The 15926-nt window shown below is 46.3% G+C and overlaps 1 protein-coding gene across 2 annotated transcripts in view; it reads right to left on the minus strand.

Annotated features, from left to right (window-relative positions):
- Positions 1–6501: 6501 nt before the first annotated feature.
- Positions 6502–15926, minus strand: part of NPEPPS (aminopeptidase puromycin sensitive) — a 57642-nt gene continuing 48217 nt past the window's right edge. For both annotated transcript variants that reach the window (XM_074978826.1, XM_074978827.1), the window contains 8 exons: positions 15360–15494; positions 13863–14082; positions 13145–13287; positions 11913–11969; positions 11272–11379; positions 10394–10549; positions 10237–10284; positions 6502–7883 (listed from right to left, as the gene is read on the minus strand). In XM_074978826.1, coding sequence (XP_074834927.1) covers positions 7731–7883; positions 10237–10284; positions 10394–10549; positions 11272–11379; positions 11913–11969; positions 13145–13287; positions 13863–14082; positions 15360–15494 — 1020 coding nt within the window. In that variant the 3' untranslated portion in view covers positions 6502–7730. The remainder of the gene's footprint in view (positions 7884–10236; positions 10285–10393; positions 10550–11271; positions 11380–11912; positions 11970–13144; positions 13288–13862; positions 14083–15359; positions 15495–15926) is intronic.

A 15926-nucleotide genomic window follows, 5' to 3' on the forward strand; every position in this document is an offset into this window, starting at 1 on the left:
TACTCCCCATGGGGTGCGTGTTCCAGGGGGTGGAGGGGTTAGAATGAGAATCAGGCACTCTTCAGCAGCATTCCCAGGTCTGTCCCACGAAAGCTCACCTAATAAACCATTTTGCTAATCTTTAAAGTGCTACTTGACTGCTTTTTTGTTTTGATAGTGTATAGACTAGCACGGCTTCCTCTTTGTTACTATTCCCAGCCATATTTTCCATCCCAGGGTGGAATAAATTTGATGTGCACCAAGGTGTGTACAGATGTGCATCACCAATAGACACATGCTGCTGGCTGTGGGTGCTCTGCTACTCAGCTGGGCAGCCCCTGAATCTCCTGGGTGGCTATCCAAGGGCTCAGCTTACAGGGAACACTGTTCTTCAGTTCAGTTCCTAACTCCATGAACAGAGTGACAAGTATCAGAGAAGTAACAGAGAGGAAGCCGTGCTAGTCTATACCCTATCAAAACAAAAAGCAGTAAAGTAGCACTTTAAAGACAAGCAAAATAGTTTATTAGGTGAGCTTTCGTGGGACAGACCTGAAGTGGGTCTGTCCCATGAAAGCTCACCTAATAAACTATTTTGCTAGCCTTTAACGTATGAGAGAGGTAGCCGTAGCTGTGTTCATTTTTATCTGCAACAACATCTGACAAAGTGGACTTTTGCCCACAAAAGCTGATGCCCAAATCAATCTGTCTTTAAGGCACTGCAGGGCTCCCTATTTTTTTTTTCTCCCTGGGGCATGGTTAGAGCAGATGGCTGGAGGGCACAGGGTGCTGGGTTTTGCTGCCACTAGCTCACCACGTGACCTTGAGTAAGTCACTTAACCACTCTGTATCTCAGTCGCTCTATTTGTAGAAGGGGTGAGCTTTGCCAGCTGAATAGTGGTACAGCTTCCAGAGGCCCCAGCAGTAGTACAGCAGAGTGGCCGAGTGAAGAAGGCAGTCAGCATCCAGGGCAGGAGAGCGAGTTCTCTTCTTGGCTCTGCTGCTGCTCTCAGGAGTAACTTTGAAAAAGCCCCTTCCCTTGCCACCTTTTTTGACTAGGTTCTTGAACTCTGTAGGCTGAAGTTTAGTAGGATATGGCTTCTCCTGTGACAGCCCAGCCCCATAGACTGGAAGCTCCAGAGGGCAAGAGCTCTCTTACTAGGTGGTTGTAGCCCACCCAAGCACACCGGGGTCCTGATTGCATGTGAGGCCCCTACGTGCTACCGAAGTAGCAATGAGGTTCCAACAGGAATAAAAATGCTGATACGACTCTTGGAGCAGTGTCCACACTCATAGTCACCTTTCAAGAAGCTGCAACGGTGGCAAAGCAAACGCTACTGCCGTCAGAAATGCAGCCACCTCTGGGGAGGAACATGACAATTGTTCAGCAAAGCAAAGGGATACTACTTACGGGTTTAGGTCCAGGAGTGGAGGCCCTCTCATCTCACTGAGAATATGGAGAAGGTTAATTATGCCAAATGAGGATGAGCAGAGCTCCAGCACCGAACTGCAAGGCTAACTGTGCTGAAAAGCTCCAGGGAATTTTTAACAACCAGATTTGAGCCAAAGCGTAGGCTAGTCTTGGGAGATAGCCCAGCCCTGGACAGCAATGGGATCAACCGCATGGTGGGGCCACACTGCACCCCTTGGGGTTTTAAACACATTCCCCTGCATGGGGAAAGGAGAACAATGCAGGTCTGTCTCTGACCAGGCAGGAATTTAAACAGCAGCAGATGGGGAGGTTGTCCTCCTTTTCCTTTCTTCTCACTTGCCACTAACGTAGTACCTCTGCCCTTCTCCTCCCCGCCAAAGAGAGGGTGGTGTTTTCATAACTGTCACAGTGAAATGCTGCTATCAGTCTCATCCACTAGCTTGTGTAGCCAGCTGCAAACTGCCAGAGTTTGAGCTCAGACCAACCACAGGGCTCTCACCAACTGAATCAGGTCCAGGCCACGGGGCAGATCCTGGGTTCCCAGGCCCACCACCCTTGCTGGGTTCAGATCCCGGGCACCAGCACGGCAAGAACATCAATACTGCCACAAACCAAGATGACCTGGGTTCTTTGCAGTGTAGACGTTCCCAGTAAGGCCCACCTCCTAAAGGGAGTTTGGGCTGTGGCACACCTAATCCCTTTGTGGCTCTGGTGCTGAGTGTAAACCAAACCAGTGAGCTCAGCCTATGGGAGACAGCAGCACACTGGCCTCCTCCCTGGCAACAGAGCAACTTGGAGCCTGCAACAGGTCGTTTTCACTGTGGACCAGGGTTTCCTCTAAGCGGAGCACTTGGGCGGCAACTGGGAGAGCTTCCAATGCCACCCAGCTGATTAGCAGAGCGCTCACAGCCAGCAGGCTGTTTCTACTGGTGGGTCACAGCTGCACAGGCCTTGGTGCGCAGAATGAAATTTATTCCGCCCCGGATGGGAACAGTTGGAACATTCCACCAGAGCTGCAACCCAGCCTAGGGCTGGGAACACAGCAATGTTCTAGGCAAGGATACCGTCCACTCTGAGCCATCCGCTGCCCATTGCTTCGCCTAATACTGTGTCTAGTTCCCTGTGCTTTGCAGCCCTTTGCGCGGGGGGAGCTGAACTACCCAGCTTCCCCGGGGGTGGGGGGGTGGCTAGAAGGGGTGCTACGTTTTCCATGGGTGTAGGAAAGCGCACTAGACTCCCGCTAGCCCAGACCTTGCCTTTCCCTGGCTGTCCCTAGCACCGTTCTGATCGGGAGGGCAGGCGGCCAAGGAATGACTCGGGATAGCTGATGTAGTCCCCGCTCTCCAGAGAGCCCATTTCCATGGGGAGGGGGGGCGGTCTGCCTCATGCACTAAAACAGATTTTAATTAGTGAAGCATCTCAGATTAATGGATGAGCTGTAGAATGTTCAGCACAGGACCATTACCAGGGCGAGGGCAGAGACAGCCAGCGAGAAAGTGGAGCAACTTCACAGCATGTTCTGGGGGAGGCCCTGGAACAATCTGTACCATGGGGGAGCTGAGAGCCAAACTGTTCAGTCCTGTCCCTCGATTCCTGCTCCTTCTGACCCCACAGTACACAGGGCCATGACAATAAATGATCTACTGGTGAGTAGGGGCCAAAGAGCAACGCTGAGAGGTTCAGCGCCTCACCTTTCTGCCTTAAAGCTCTCTGAATCCCCTCAAGCTCACAGGCTTCCCCACTGTGCTTCACCCCGACCACAGAGCTTATCCCCAGCTGTCCCTCAACGACCCCTTTGGCGGTAAGAAATAAAAGCACATGTCCTTGGTGCGATTCTGGTCAAAGAAAGGCCCTGGCAGAAGACTTCAGATGCTGCAAACCAGACTCTGCTAGAGAGAATCTTCCTTTCTTCAGAGGCTCAGGGGGTTTTGGAGAGTGGGACAGAGACTGAACATTCAAGTGTGGCTTAATTCCACATCAGCCTGGAAGGCCCACGCTTCCCCACTCCGAACTTTGAGACTAAATATTGTCTCATCCCCTGGGGAAGATTCAAACCTTTGGGAAGTGATCACTTTGTACAAGATTTAGAGCCTGGAAGTTTGCAAATGGCTCACCCCATCTGCCTGTTCCAGCCTGCCTCCAAAGGCTAGAACACTTACCAAAAAACCCGCATTTAAACCTGAATTTAATCCTTTTGAAAGCAGCTGTGCTGGTAGCCCAAATCACAGTATGAAAATCATGTGGACAATCAAACTGGCAGGTGACCATTATTCATGATCACAACCGAGACTGGCTGCATTTAAACTGGTGTCTTGGAGGCTGAAATGAAAGATATTTCAATCAGCGTCCTTTCCCAGACAGGACCAATTATAAGTTAGCACCCTGAGTTTCAGCCCTGCACGTATCTTCTTCAGATGCACCAGCAGACTTCATAGGACATGACCTACTGAGTAGGAAGACCTAAAGCAAGCCCTTAGTAAGCAAAAAATTGAGTCAAATTTAACCTCTAAATTGTTAAAATTTCCAAAAAACTAATGTATTTCAACATTTTCAAAACACCAGTGGAAAGTCCATCAAGATTCCCTACAGCATTAGTTGAGACGTGGGAAGTCCTGGTGGGTGAGAACTTGGAAAGGAAATTGAGATGGTCACTTGAAATTAGTCTACTTTCATTGTCCAGGCTGAGAACATGGCAAAAGCCAGTCGCAGGAGAGGTTGAGGTCTGCATTTTCTAAAAGCTGCATTTGAATGACCTAAGCTGGGGCTGGCAACCTAAGCAAGGCAATTTGTTTTAAAACAGCATTTAACTTGAGATCCCGGTCTAGCCTGACACGTGGAGAGATCAGAGTTAAACCTTCTGCCCAAAGGACGCAGCTTATTTCTATTACTTGGCTGTTTTGTGTTTATGGAAGCCCCGCCTCCATTTGCACATAGCAGGAAGTGAGGTCTGTGGTAGGAGTCACATCTGTTCCAAACCTACGCAGCGCCTCAGTTGACTGGGATTCAAATGAGCAGTTTTGGCACAGCTGCCGGCCAGCCAACCGGGGGCCCAGGCGCAGCAATTCCAAGGGGGGCTGTTTTGATCACTGAGCTTAGCAATGCCCACCTGCCATCCTAGCACATGCAGAGCGCCTGTTCCTTTAAAGGGACCTCCCTCGGAGGACATGCCTGGTCCCCGTCACAGCACCACCTGCCTGGGCATGGGAAGGGTAAGCGGCCTTTCATGACAGCATCTTGGCGCTCAACTCCAACCTCAGCCTGCCTGGGAGGGACACGTGGTACCCAAGCATGGGTAAGATGAGGCATAGATTATTCAGACAGTGTCTAAGCCACCAGGATTAGAGCCCAAGGAGTCCACTCTTACACTTTGCACACTGCTGCTTAAGAGATGCAATGTGACCAGAAGCTGCAGGCCCAGGCAGGTGCCTACAATATATCCAGATTGTAGGATGAGCCCTTCAGGAAGCCCATGTTTCAAGTGAGGGAGGAAAATAAATCTGATACAGATTTTCCCACAAACCACCCTGGGATGCAAATAGCTGAGTAGCAAGGCTCCTGTAAGGAGAAGGGATCTGGGAGTATTTCACAGCAGCCAGGCCAGGACTGGGATAGAATAGAAGCTAATTCCTCCAAAGCAGGATAGGAAAGTGTTTGTTGCTGCACCCTGTGCTGCAGCTCTCCTACTTCCTGCCTGGTTTAGATCTCCAGGAGGAGCTAGTGGAGTGAAACAAACGAGAAGAGAAGAAAGAGCTGAGATGTCTGTTTTTAATGTGCCTAACTTCCCAATAGTAGTAGTAGTAGTAGTACTACTACTACTACTAACTTCCCAATACAATGTAGTGGAAACCCTTGTTAAATGAACTGCTGTGGAGGTTACCTATAATCAACCCTGATGTTCCATCCACAGCATCGCAAAACATGCCTCACTCCTATACTGTGAAATTCCTGTTACTTGTCACACAACCTTCAAATCAAACTCCACTGAGGTACCTCAACCCTGATCTGCAGCAACCCGTTACTCCTTTCTGGGGTGTCTTGAAACAGAATACTAGTTTGTACCAAGCTGCAGGCTGAGTCGATGGAAGAGGACAAAAGAAACCAGATTTGTCTTCATCTGGGCTCCAAAACAACCTTCCCATTTGTTAGTTAGTAAGCTGAACAGTGATTACAAAGGTGTTATTTTTGTTGTTCTACCTCAATTAACTTGCAAATCAAACATGCTTCTTTTACAAGTCAAAACCACAGTCTCAACTTAGCAGCTGCATCTGGTGTCAAAGAACAAGCAGCATTCTTTTCTCTTCATACTTCACCAGTCACACTGGAATGAGAACTTTGCAGGTTATTTTCTCAGCATGCAAGATGAGCCAGGTTGCTCTTCTTCAGTTCAACAGGCACTGCAGCCCTGCCAGCAAACAAAACATTGGTTTTGTCGGTACGTTAAGTTGCTGTGAACAGGAACACACAGGGAGCAGGTCAACTGCCCATTTTCCTCACATTTCTGACCATACAGCTGCACTAACCTTAGGGACGCCGGCATTTTTCAGACCGTTACATGATCAAGATGCTGAAGAGCCCACATCTGCAATAGCTACAAAGCTACCTATTACCCCTGAATTACCTTGACACAGTATCTTTGCTCAGGTGATCCGTGTCTTGAGCATTTTTCGTGTAGCATTACGTCCCAGCTTTCCTGCATATAGCTTCATACAGGAGTCTGCCCGCTCCATCTTCACCCAACTCTGTCTCTTTTACTTATTCTCTTTCCATTTCAGGGTTCAGCTCCCAGCTACCTCCTTGGTTTTTAAAGCCTGGGATGACTTATGCTGGGAAATCTTTATACAACAAATCTCTATACATTTGTATCTCTCCTGGGTGGCCACCCAATTGTTCAGCTTACAGGGAACGATGCCCAATCCCCCATCACTGGCTGTGGGAGAGACAAAAAACAGCTGAGGGCAAGCGCACCTTGGGGCAGTTAAAAGACACATCGGACCAACAGCAGCCATTTAAGACACTGTCTCAGCTGCAACAATTAACCTGAAGCAGCCACGCCTCCTCAGGACTTGGACAGAACACAAAAACCAGGACATGGATTTCACATTGACATTTTTATTAACGCCAACTGTTTTAATTTTTTTTTTTTTAAACGAGAGCACAAAAAAATTCCAGGGAAGCAGTCTGACAATTAGTCTGATGACCTTCTGAAATACAGTTAAAAGCCACACCAAATATGAATTTCTGTTAAAAGAAAAAACCATGGGAACTCAAACGTCTGTTTAATAAATGGTGTTGCCTGATTAATAGACCATGCTGTTTTGTGAAGTACATGATGGCAAAAACTTAGACTTCATCATCACACCAGTTATCACTAATTTAAGGCTTCTGAATCAAATGACCATCAACATCACAGCAAAGGAACTAAAAAGCAAGTGTGGCTATGGGTGTGAGGAGGTGGATCAAGCTAGGTCTTTTAAACAAGTCATGGGTGCCTGCCCTCATCAGTGGCTGAGGGGAATCAGTCACGCACTACTCTATTTCCTCATTCACATGCATTTTGAGGGTGCATTTAATAAGGAAAAAAATTGCATAAATTGATCTCTTATTTAATGTGGCTATGAAAGATGTTTCCTTAAACTATTCCTTTATCTCTAAGAAGGACATCAGCAAGTGGAACCAAGGAGAAAAACCAAAGAGCGACAGAACATTCTTCTTTTTGCCAAGAGGTGACACAGAAGGGATGGGGGAATCTACTAGCCTTGGATTTGATTGGAGGTTGCAGGAAAATCGTCTCCCAAAACCCACGCGGGTGGAATTTATGCAGACTCAGACTATGTTATACCAGCTACCTGCCTTTCAGAGTGAACTGTTCCATACAACGCACACTACGGAGTCTCAGAGGTCTCTGCCTTATAGAGGTGTTAACCCATTCCTGCCCCAGGCTCATCACAAAATTCCACTGACCCAGAGCCTCTGGTTTCCTCATTAGGGGATGTAAAAAAAAACCCAGAACATCTGTCAATAAGAGGGTGGGTAGCGGGTGTTAAATATTTTAACCACCGACAAGGCGTGAGGAAGTTTCACAGTTTGTTATGCTCTATTTTATTACTATCATATTTACAGACTGCTTTTTGCTGAATTGCTGATAATTTTTTAATAGAATTTAATTCTGGAGTGTGAGCAGGAACCAGTTAACTACATTCATTGTCCAATCCCCATCGCGTTGAGAAAAGACTCCAATTCTTGGCATATGAATCAGCTGTTGGGTAGCTCCTCTGTCTCCCTCTGACGAGGCAGCAGGACTGCAGCAGCTGCATGCACAGATTCACACCATGGAAGGCAGGGCCTTGCGCTGCAGAAGATACTGGTGGATGCTCTCCGCGTCCCGGTTCAGCCAAGCTGCGTTCAGCAAGATATTTTCACAACACTGCTGGATGGTGCGTTCTGCTGATGGAGCGGGGTGACTCTCGAAGAAGGCCTGTACAAAACACACAACCTTCCATCAACTGCCATGGATAAGAGGCATTTTTTAAATCGTCACATTCACCAGTTGGGTAGGAAGTATTTCTACAAAAGCAACAAGCATAGTCTATGTAGATCCTGGAGCTCGTACTCATGCAAGAAGAGACAATGTTGTCAATATGCTCAGCTGGGTGAGTAAAGACCACAGAACAGGGCTCCGTAGTTTGTGTAACCACAGGTACTGCGTGGGCACAACAAGACGCCTTTTCATTGCTCTGCACTGGCACAGGTGCTGGAGGGTGGGGAGAGGCTGCTGCTCCCCTGGCTTGAAGTGGTTTGCACCATATCTGGGTTTACAGTTTGGTTCAAGGTCTTTCAGCACCAATGGTTCACAGTAGTTCCAGCCCCTCCGTGCTCTGGTAGGGAAATCCAACACTTTATGGATTCTGACACTGCCACCTAGCTCTGTGTACTGACTACCAGCGACAGCACACTGAAGTTAAACAAAGCCAGCACCCATCTCATCCCTGGGAGGGCAGCAGATGAGAAAACGCCAAGCTGTGGCTGCCACTAGGCTACGTGGAAGACACTAAATCAAAACCAATATCCCTTAGGGTTACTCATACCTTTGTTAATGGTCACGTTCTTTGTTAACATGCTGCTTTTACACAGGCCTTGGTCCCCAGACAGGAAGGGGCACCGCTGACAGCATGAATGCCTGAGACAGTTTTGCAGCACACAAACGTGCCTGTGTCTCTATTGCCCAGAAGAATGGACATTAGCATAGTTCCAGCTAAAAAGCACCCCACTGAAGATTAGCAGCTAGAATTACCAGACCGTGAGGACAGAGAGGAGGAGGCTGTCAAAATAAGGATGACTAATCATTACACTTCTTCGTACGTTACTGAGCAGAACCTCATTAGCTCATGCTACTGACTGGGAGAGCCGCGTAACGGTCTCAATCACTTCTCTGGATAAGCGGCTGAGTTTTAATTCTGTCCAGAGTCCCAGTAATTGTTTTGCGACATGCTCTGTAAGAGACATTCTAACACAAGGCCTCTCTTGCTAACCCTTTGCTGAAGACTGGGCACGACTGCGGATGTTTTGTAGGACCACTAAAGGGTTATGAATTAACGCAGTGAGAATGCAGGAGTCTCCTTCAGTTTCTCTGGGGGTTTTCACAGAACTGAGTTTCCCTGGGAGAAAACTCTTCACTGTAACGACAGCTCATATATGCCAGCCAGGAACAAGTGGTCAGTGAGAGCTTCTGGAGAAAACAGAGAAGTGGAGGTGCTCCCAGAAGCTGAATCTTTGTGGGTCCGAAAAGTACCACTAGATGCATCCATGAAAGTGAATAACCCTACGTGCATCTCAGTAAGAGAAAAATACACTTCCTAACATACTCACAGCTCTTTCAAGTGGAAGTTTAAAATCCCAGGAAAAAGGGTGATCAGGGAAGTAGCTTTCTACACCAGACAAGACTAAAGGAATCAACATGGTTCTCCAAGTCAGTCCTCCGCACCCAATGTCAAGCTGTCTGCAGAACATGCAGAAGTTGCCCCCCAGCCTCTAAACTGCACTGCTGGTGTACAGTGAAACATATGGTCCGAGCAGAAGGGCAGGAACAAACAGCCAACCAGCTGCTTATCTCTCAATTCACTGTTAACCCAAAACAAATGTTGACTGGGAACAACTTGTATCCCTTCAGAACATCGCACGCACCTAAACCTTGCAAAAATCAAGAAATACCCACCCCACCTCTCAACCTCACCTCAGCCCCGTGAGGTAGAAAGAGCCCTCAGAGATGCAGCATGTGACTCACTAATCTGCAAACACTCCAGCGACCCTGACCTGTAGGAGGGACAGCTGTATCGATTGCAGAGAAACACGATAGGCTGTTCTCACGCAGCTTTGTAGCAGACATGACAGTGCACCCCAAAGCAGAAGTAACTGCCCGCAAATGTCCAGAGGATCTTCTTAGGATACATTATGAAGTAACCGGTGGCAACTCAGCAGATGCTGAGCAGATGAAATAACTGACTACAGGCCAAAGGAAGGCTGCTGATGCTCACTAAGTCTGCCCTAACCATGCCCTTTGCCATGGTTGAGAACTAACCTGACAGTCTTTCCCAATACACCCAATGTGCTGGGTGCCAGTGGCACCTTACCGGGAAGTACAGAATGCTGCTGCATTGCTCGGGGCACCTGGGCCATCGCTAAAAGAAGGCAGCTGTAAGGCTGAGGGCGGGCTGGGGATGTCTATTCACTATTTCCTGGGTCAGTGCTTTAAATATAGGTGCACTCAAAGTTCTGAAGAGATCCCAGGGGCAGCCAGCAAACCGTAACCATTCAGGCAAGGTAAGTCTTACCTTAACTTCCGCAGCCATTTTATCAATTGCAAATCCATCCACTGATAGCTGCAAAGGGATAAGAATAGTTATTTTTCAAGCCAGGAGAACAATTTTTATGAGAACTGTCTAGATGCTATTAATAACATAAGCAAAGTTTCCTGGCAACTACACGTACCTTTATTAGTCGAGATATTAAAAATCCACCCTGATAGCGATTATAAAGTTCCTCCCAATTATCCTTTACAAATTTCCAGGCAGCTCTTCTCCCCTGTTTGCTGCCTCCAGCCACTCCACCAATAACGGACACAGTATCTTGGGGACGTACCTCTTCCTGCAAACAAGGAGGAAAGCAAACATTCAAGCCAGCATTCTTGGAAATAGACCATTTGCTTCATATATTCCCCAGGGCACCTGGCACAGGCTGTACTTATAGGCAGCATCTCTGAGTTTCTGTTCTCACAACCAGTATATTTTTGGCTTTTTAAGGTAGACAGCAACAAGCCAGTCCATGAGAAGGAGCAGTCACTCATTAAACAGGAGATAGTTAACCTTGGGGATGGAGGTCAGAACTCCGATGATAATATATGGGGATTCACATCTCTCAGAACTGGAAGGGACCTTGGGAGGGCATCAAGTTGAGTCCCGAGCCCTCACGGCCACACCAAGCACCATCCCTGAGTTGTTTTCTTCTTTTTTTGTTTAAATCCATTTGCCCCAGACCCCCTAAATGGCCTCCTCAAGGATTGAAATCACAACCCTGGGGCTTGGCAGGCCAACGCTCGAACCAGTGAGCTAACCCTTCCCCCACAGTCTAGGGCTGAATATTAAAACACAAAAACAGCTAACACCCCTTGCACTCTCCCTCAATAGAAGTCTGGGCCTGATCCTGGGGCCTCGAGAATTCTGCTGCATTAATCAAGGGACACAGTATGATGGTACAGTAAGATCTGGCAACAAGGCCAATGGTTGGTGAGTCCTTTTCAAAAGCAGTTCTGGTACTTCAATGCTCTTTTCCAGCAGGCACACAAGGCTCCCCCACCCACAATAACTTACTGAAAGTGCAAAGGTCAGAACTTTTTGGATCAGTTCAGGTTGAGAGATGGCTCCAAGGACCCGCTCAATCCGGTTTTTCTCCTCCTGCATATCTGCTTGCTTGTGAAGCTGCAGGGAACAAGAGAGTCGGCCATGTTAAACACAGCACGGATTAGGAGCAGTCGCTATACGCATTCTTGCCCTGCTTAGAAGATCCTTCACAATGGACTGAAGCTGCACAGCTGGCATTCCAGTACAGGAGATTAGGAGGAGGACATGTGGTTCTATGCTGCTGTGAATACTCCCAGGGCTCTCGGCCGTTACCTGTACAACAGCAGGGCACATAGCCAACTGGTAATCTGCACTGGACTACCCATCACTTAGGTTACACAGGGTTGAGCAGGCACTGCCCCCTTGAGCAACAATAGGTTGTTTTGTGACAACTGGTGTAGGAGCCCGCTAGATGGCACCGTAACACTAGATGTAACTTAAGAGTACCGCAGCACACTTGTTTTCATGTCACCTGCACAAGGCAAGAGGAGCAGTAACTTCAGACACACTCTGTAATAGATCAGCTTATGAGGAGGAACATTTAATTCTTGGCTGAATAAACTGACAGATCTTCAGGTGAGAGGAACGTAAGGCCATAAGAGTGCACTTGCCTTTAGCATAGTGTCTAAAGTAGCCGCATCTCCATGCTTCAAAACAGTTACATATACCTATGGGAGAACACAAACAGGGAAGAAAAGCTGGCTTCTGGAAACGAAAAGACAGAGGAAAAGACAGCAATATGGATGAACGGGTTATGAGTAAGACACTGTATACCAGGGTACCTGTATGAGCTCTCTTACCACAAGTGATCTACAGTAATACATTTCTCTCATCGCTAGTCTGGGACCAAATCTCGGGACAGGTTTACTAGTCTTGAACGCATGGTATTGGACCAGTCCCAGGAAGTTGCAAGACCTTTAAAAACATCTCTCGCTCCTTGTCTTCCTACTTTAAGTCAGGCACTCAGACTCCTCAGAACTAGAAATCAGTACTTCAGTGACCTGGTTGCCAATGGTGTACGGCAAATACCATTCCTGGTTCTGATAACTGACAGGATAATCTGATCTTGAAACTGTTAGTAATCCTGTGATCTAGCCACAATGGTCCACTACTGACTGACTGAAGCAAGCTTCAGATCTCACACTAATGTGACTTTCACTCCAATCCAGTGATAGACATAATTGCAGATTTTGAACAATTCTCTTAGACATGTTTAACAGCATACTAGTGAAAAAGTAAACATTTTATTAAACTACACTAGCTCACTGGGGTCAGATATATATACACACACACAGATTAACAGTGGTTAAGGTGAGATGGGATCATTACATAATGGAGTCTCACTTCCTCTATATCATAGGCTACCGAATTTTAACCAAATACCCATGTGTTCAGCCCAATTATCTCAGTTAAATAAAGCATTCTAGTCCTCTTGAGGCTAACCACCTATAAGCATGCAGTCAGCTGCCTGGAAAAAGCCGGCAACCTAAGGAGTAAACTGTGAATTACTGACAGGCAGCCAAGCATGATTCAATTAAGAGTACAGCAGAAATGCATTTACCAAGCAACTGGAATACTGTGGTGCACATTTCTGATAGCCTACCAGACAGGGTGGGGGATCTGCTCACTAATAAGTCACAAAGCAGCAGGGAGGATTGCAAATTTTCTATAAACAAAAGACAAGAACTGCTCTATACAAATGTAATTCCAGGATAAAAACCTAGGCAGTCAGTGTTGGAGTACAGGATTACTCCAGTCACTGGAAATAAAAGTTTGGTTCAGATAAAGGGCAGAGTGAAAATGAAATTGGCTCCACTAAGAAGCAGAGTTCACAGTAACCTACAGGACTTCTCAGGTCTGCAGACAAGATGTGTTTTCCTTCCACGTGGTCCTTAAACCGACGTCGTGCTTCTTCTAATGTTGCCTTATGCCCAGCTTTTCCGAGTTTTCCCAAAACCAGGCCCCTCAGAAGTGCATCCAAATGACCTGATGAACAAGGATAGGAAAGAGAAAAATTAATTTGGGACAATATTAAAACAGCTCCATTCACTACATACAGCCATTAGGGCAGGTCACAAAAGCACAAATGTCTACTCTCCCATATTCTCGTAAGCCATGTAAAAAAAACCAAGACCTGTTTCACTCCCATGGCTCTGCTGGAGAGTGCGTTGATTTCTGGGGGGAGGTCTATAAGACGAGGATTTTTCAGGCTAGACAAACAAATTATATCTTCAATCTGGTTTAACTAAAGTTAGGTGTAATGCCTATTTGAGCCTGTCCACAACATGGCTCAGATTTATCAAGGACAAGTAATGCATGCATAAGGTTTTACATTAACCTTGCAATCTTTGCTCTATCCGCTAGGGGACCAGACCTCTGAAGGTGCAGAGAAACATGCTGAGATGGATTTTAGCGCAGCAGAAAAACCAACATTTTTCTAAACGTACCAGCGGCAACGCCCCACCTTCGATACTTTGTACCACCCAGATTTTTAACGTATTCACCACAAAGCAATATTTCAAAACCACTATGAAATTCCAAAGCATAAAACAATCTCCTACCCTCTCCAGGTTTGGGGTCCCATCCCAGCCTCTCCCCTATGGGTGAAAAGACATCTTTCACAAACACCTGGATTTCCTCATAGAAGTCTGTGTGGGACAAGAGAGTTGAGAGAATCCCCAGGTTACAGCTCAGGTCGCTCCACACTGTATAATTGGGCTCATTCACAAAAGCCTCCATGACTTTTAGAACCTCTACAGTGCTAATGATTCCAGCTCGGGCCTGGGAGAGGAAAAGAGACAGATTAATCTCCAAACAGAACTGAAACATTCAATAGCTCACCGCATCGTTACTTAACATTCTGTCCTCACCATAGCCTACCGGGCCTGACTGTGAACTGAACTTGTGCATGGAGAGAGATGGTGTCAAGATGGTACTATTGAGAGTTTCTCACCTGGTTTATTATTAACAATTCACAGCACCCAGAGTGCATTTGTTCTGCAGACAAAGCACTTTATGAAAAGGAGGCTAAGGATAATAATGGGAAAACCAAGGCACAGAGCATCAGCAACCTTCTCAAAAGTCACAATACATTTGTGTTAGGGCTGAGAACAGAGATCCCCAAGAGATTCTTAACTCCCAGTCAGATTCAGTGTCTTCTGAAACCTCACTTTGGATTACAACAGCTAAATTTTATTTGTTCCCATTTTTCTGCTCTTTACTTTTTGCCCTTCTTTCAAGTGGGACAGAAAACTAGAGAGGTCAGCTTCCATTCCCCAGTTCTCGTGAGCTAGCACAAAACTGCTGTTTCTGGTACTATGAGAAAATAATTAAATCACAGTTTTTTCATGAAACTATTTTTGTTCCTAATAGTTTACAATACAAAAGCTGCAGCCAAAACTACTTGACAGCATCCCCTTAAAAACTCAACAGCTAAATCGTGGCATACGTTATAAGTGTGGGCTACATCTACCTCTAAAATTTGCAGGAAGCCAATGTGGTCTCAAAAGCATATTTAAAATCACTCAGTTTAATGCTGACTGGCAGCAAAAAGTTTGACTTCACTTATGGGAGCTAACTGCTCCAAGAGCCCACCTCATGAGTCATTTGTATCTTCTAAAGGTAATATTCAAAGCCAGTACATCTTGCTTTAAATGCAAATCTGGGCTTTGACATTGAATCCAAAACAAAAACAAAACCAAGAGCCCCTTAACAAGCCCATTTTAGGAAATAAGAAAGGGGTCAGCTGTTTCATATCTGATGCTTGTATCATATGCAGTTTCAAAAATAAGTGTGTATTATGTGGGACATAAAAATGCATTCTGACCCAACAGCAAATCACCCCTGTCAAAGAGCAAAACAGAATTGCAGGCTCAGATTTGTGCCACATGATTTATTTCTATAGTACAAGTGCAAACTTGCTAAGCTCATTAACAATCCTCTCTATGCAGTAATCCCAAAGGTGCTTTGACTCAGACACCAATATCTACAGTAACTGTAGTTCTCCTAATTTGTCATCTGCCAAGCAGACAACACAGGGCAGGAAGAGAGTTGCTCACCAGAGAGAAGAGATCATTCTGCAGCCCAAGTCTGTCCACCGGGGGAAGGGAGAGGTCTTTGATCCCAGGTATTAAATTCTCCAGCATGTCAGGGCTGTACTGCGTACGGTAAAACCCTACTGTTCCCAGGTTTAACTGAAATACACCAAAACAGAACCAGTATTACTAGCATCAAATAATAAGCAAGTGGTGGTCCTTCTGGACAACATGGACACCCTTTCAAATGGTCCTTGTTTCTTAGACAGCAGAATCAGTCAGCTAGTCATTTAAAATCATAACTAATTTGCAGCGCACAGAAGAAATTAAGAGCAAGGGAAGACAGATCTAAAATAAGGTATGCAGAAGCAGAAATATCCTAAATGGCAGGAGCGCAGAGCTGAAAGCTCTTGCACCATTGGTGGTTAGTTTATGTGGAAAAGACAGAAGCTAGAATTTAAACTAGGCTGCAGAGTGAAACTAGCTCCATGAGACAGACCAGATCAACTCGATGGAGAGTTACAATAAAGACAGCAATTTTGAACAGAAGAAGTCTAAAATCAACAATGTGCCACTGGAGCTGTTTCAGAA

Source organism: Carettochelys insculpta, chromosome 28 (assembly GCF_033958435.1).
Source record: "Carettochelys insculpta isolate YL-2023 chromosome 28, ASM3395843v1, whole genome shotgun sequence".
NCBI classification, from domain to species: domain Eukaryota; kingdom Metazoa; phylum Chordata; order Testudines; family Carettochelyidae; genus Carettochelys; species Carettochelys insculpta.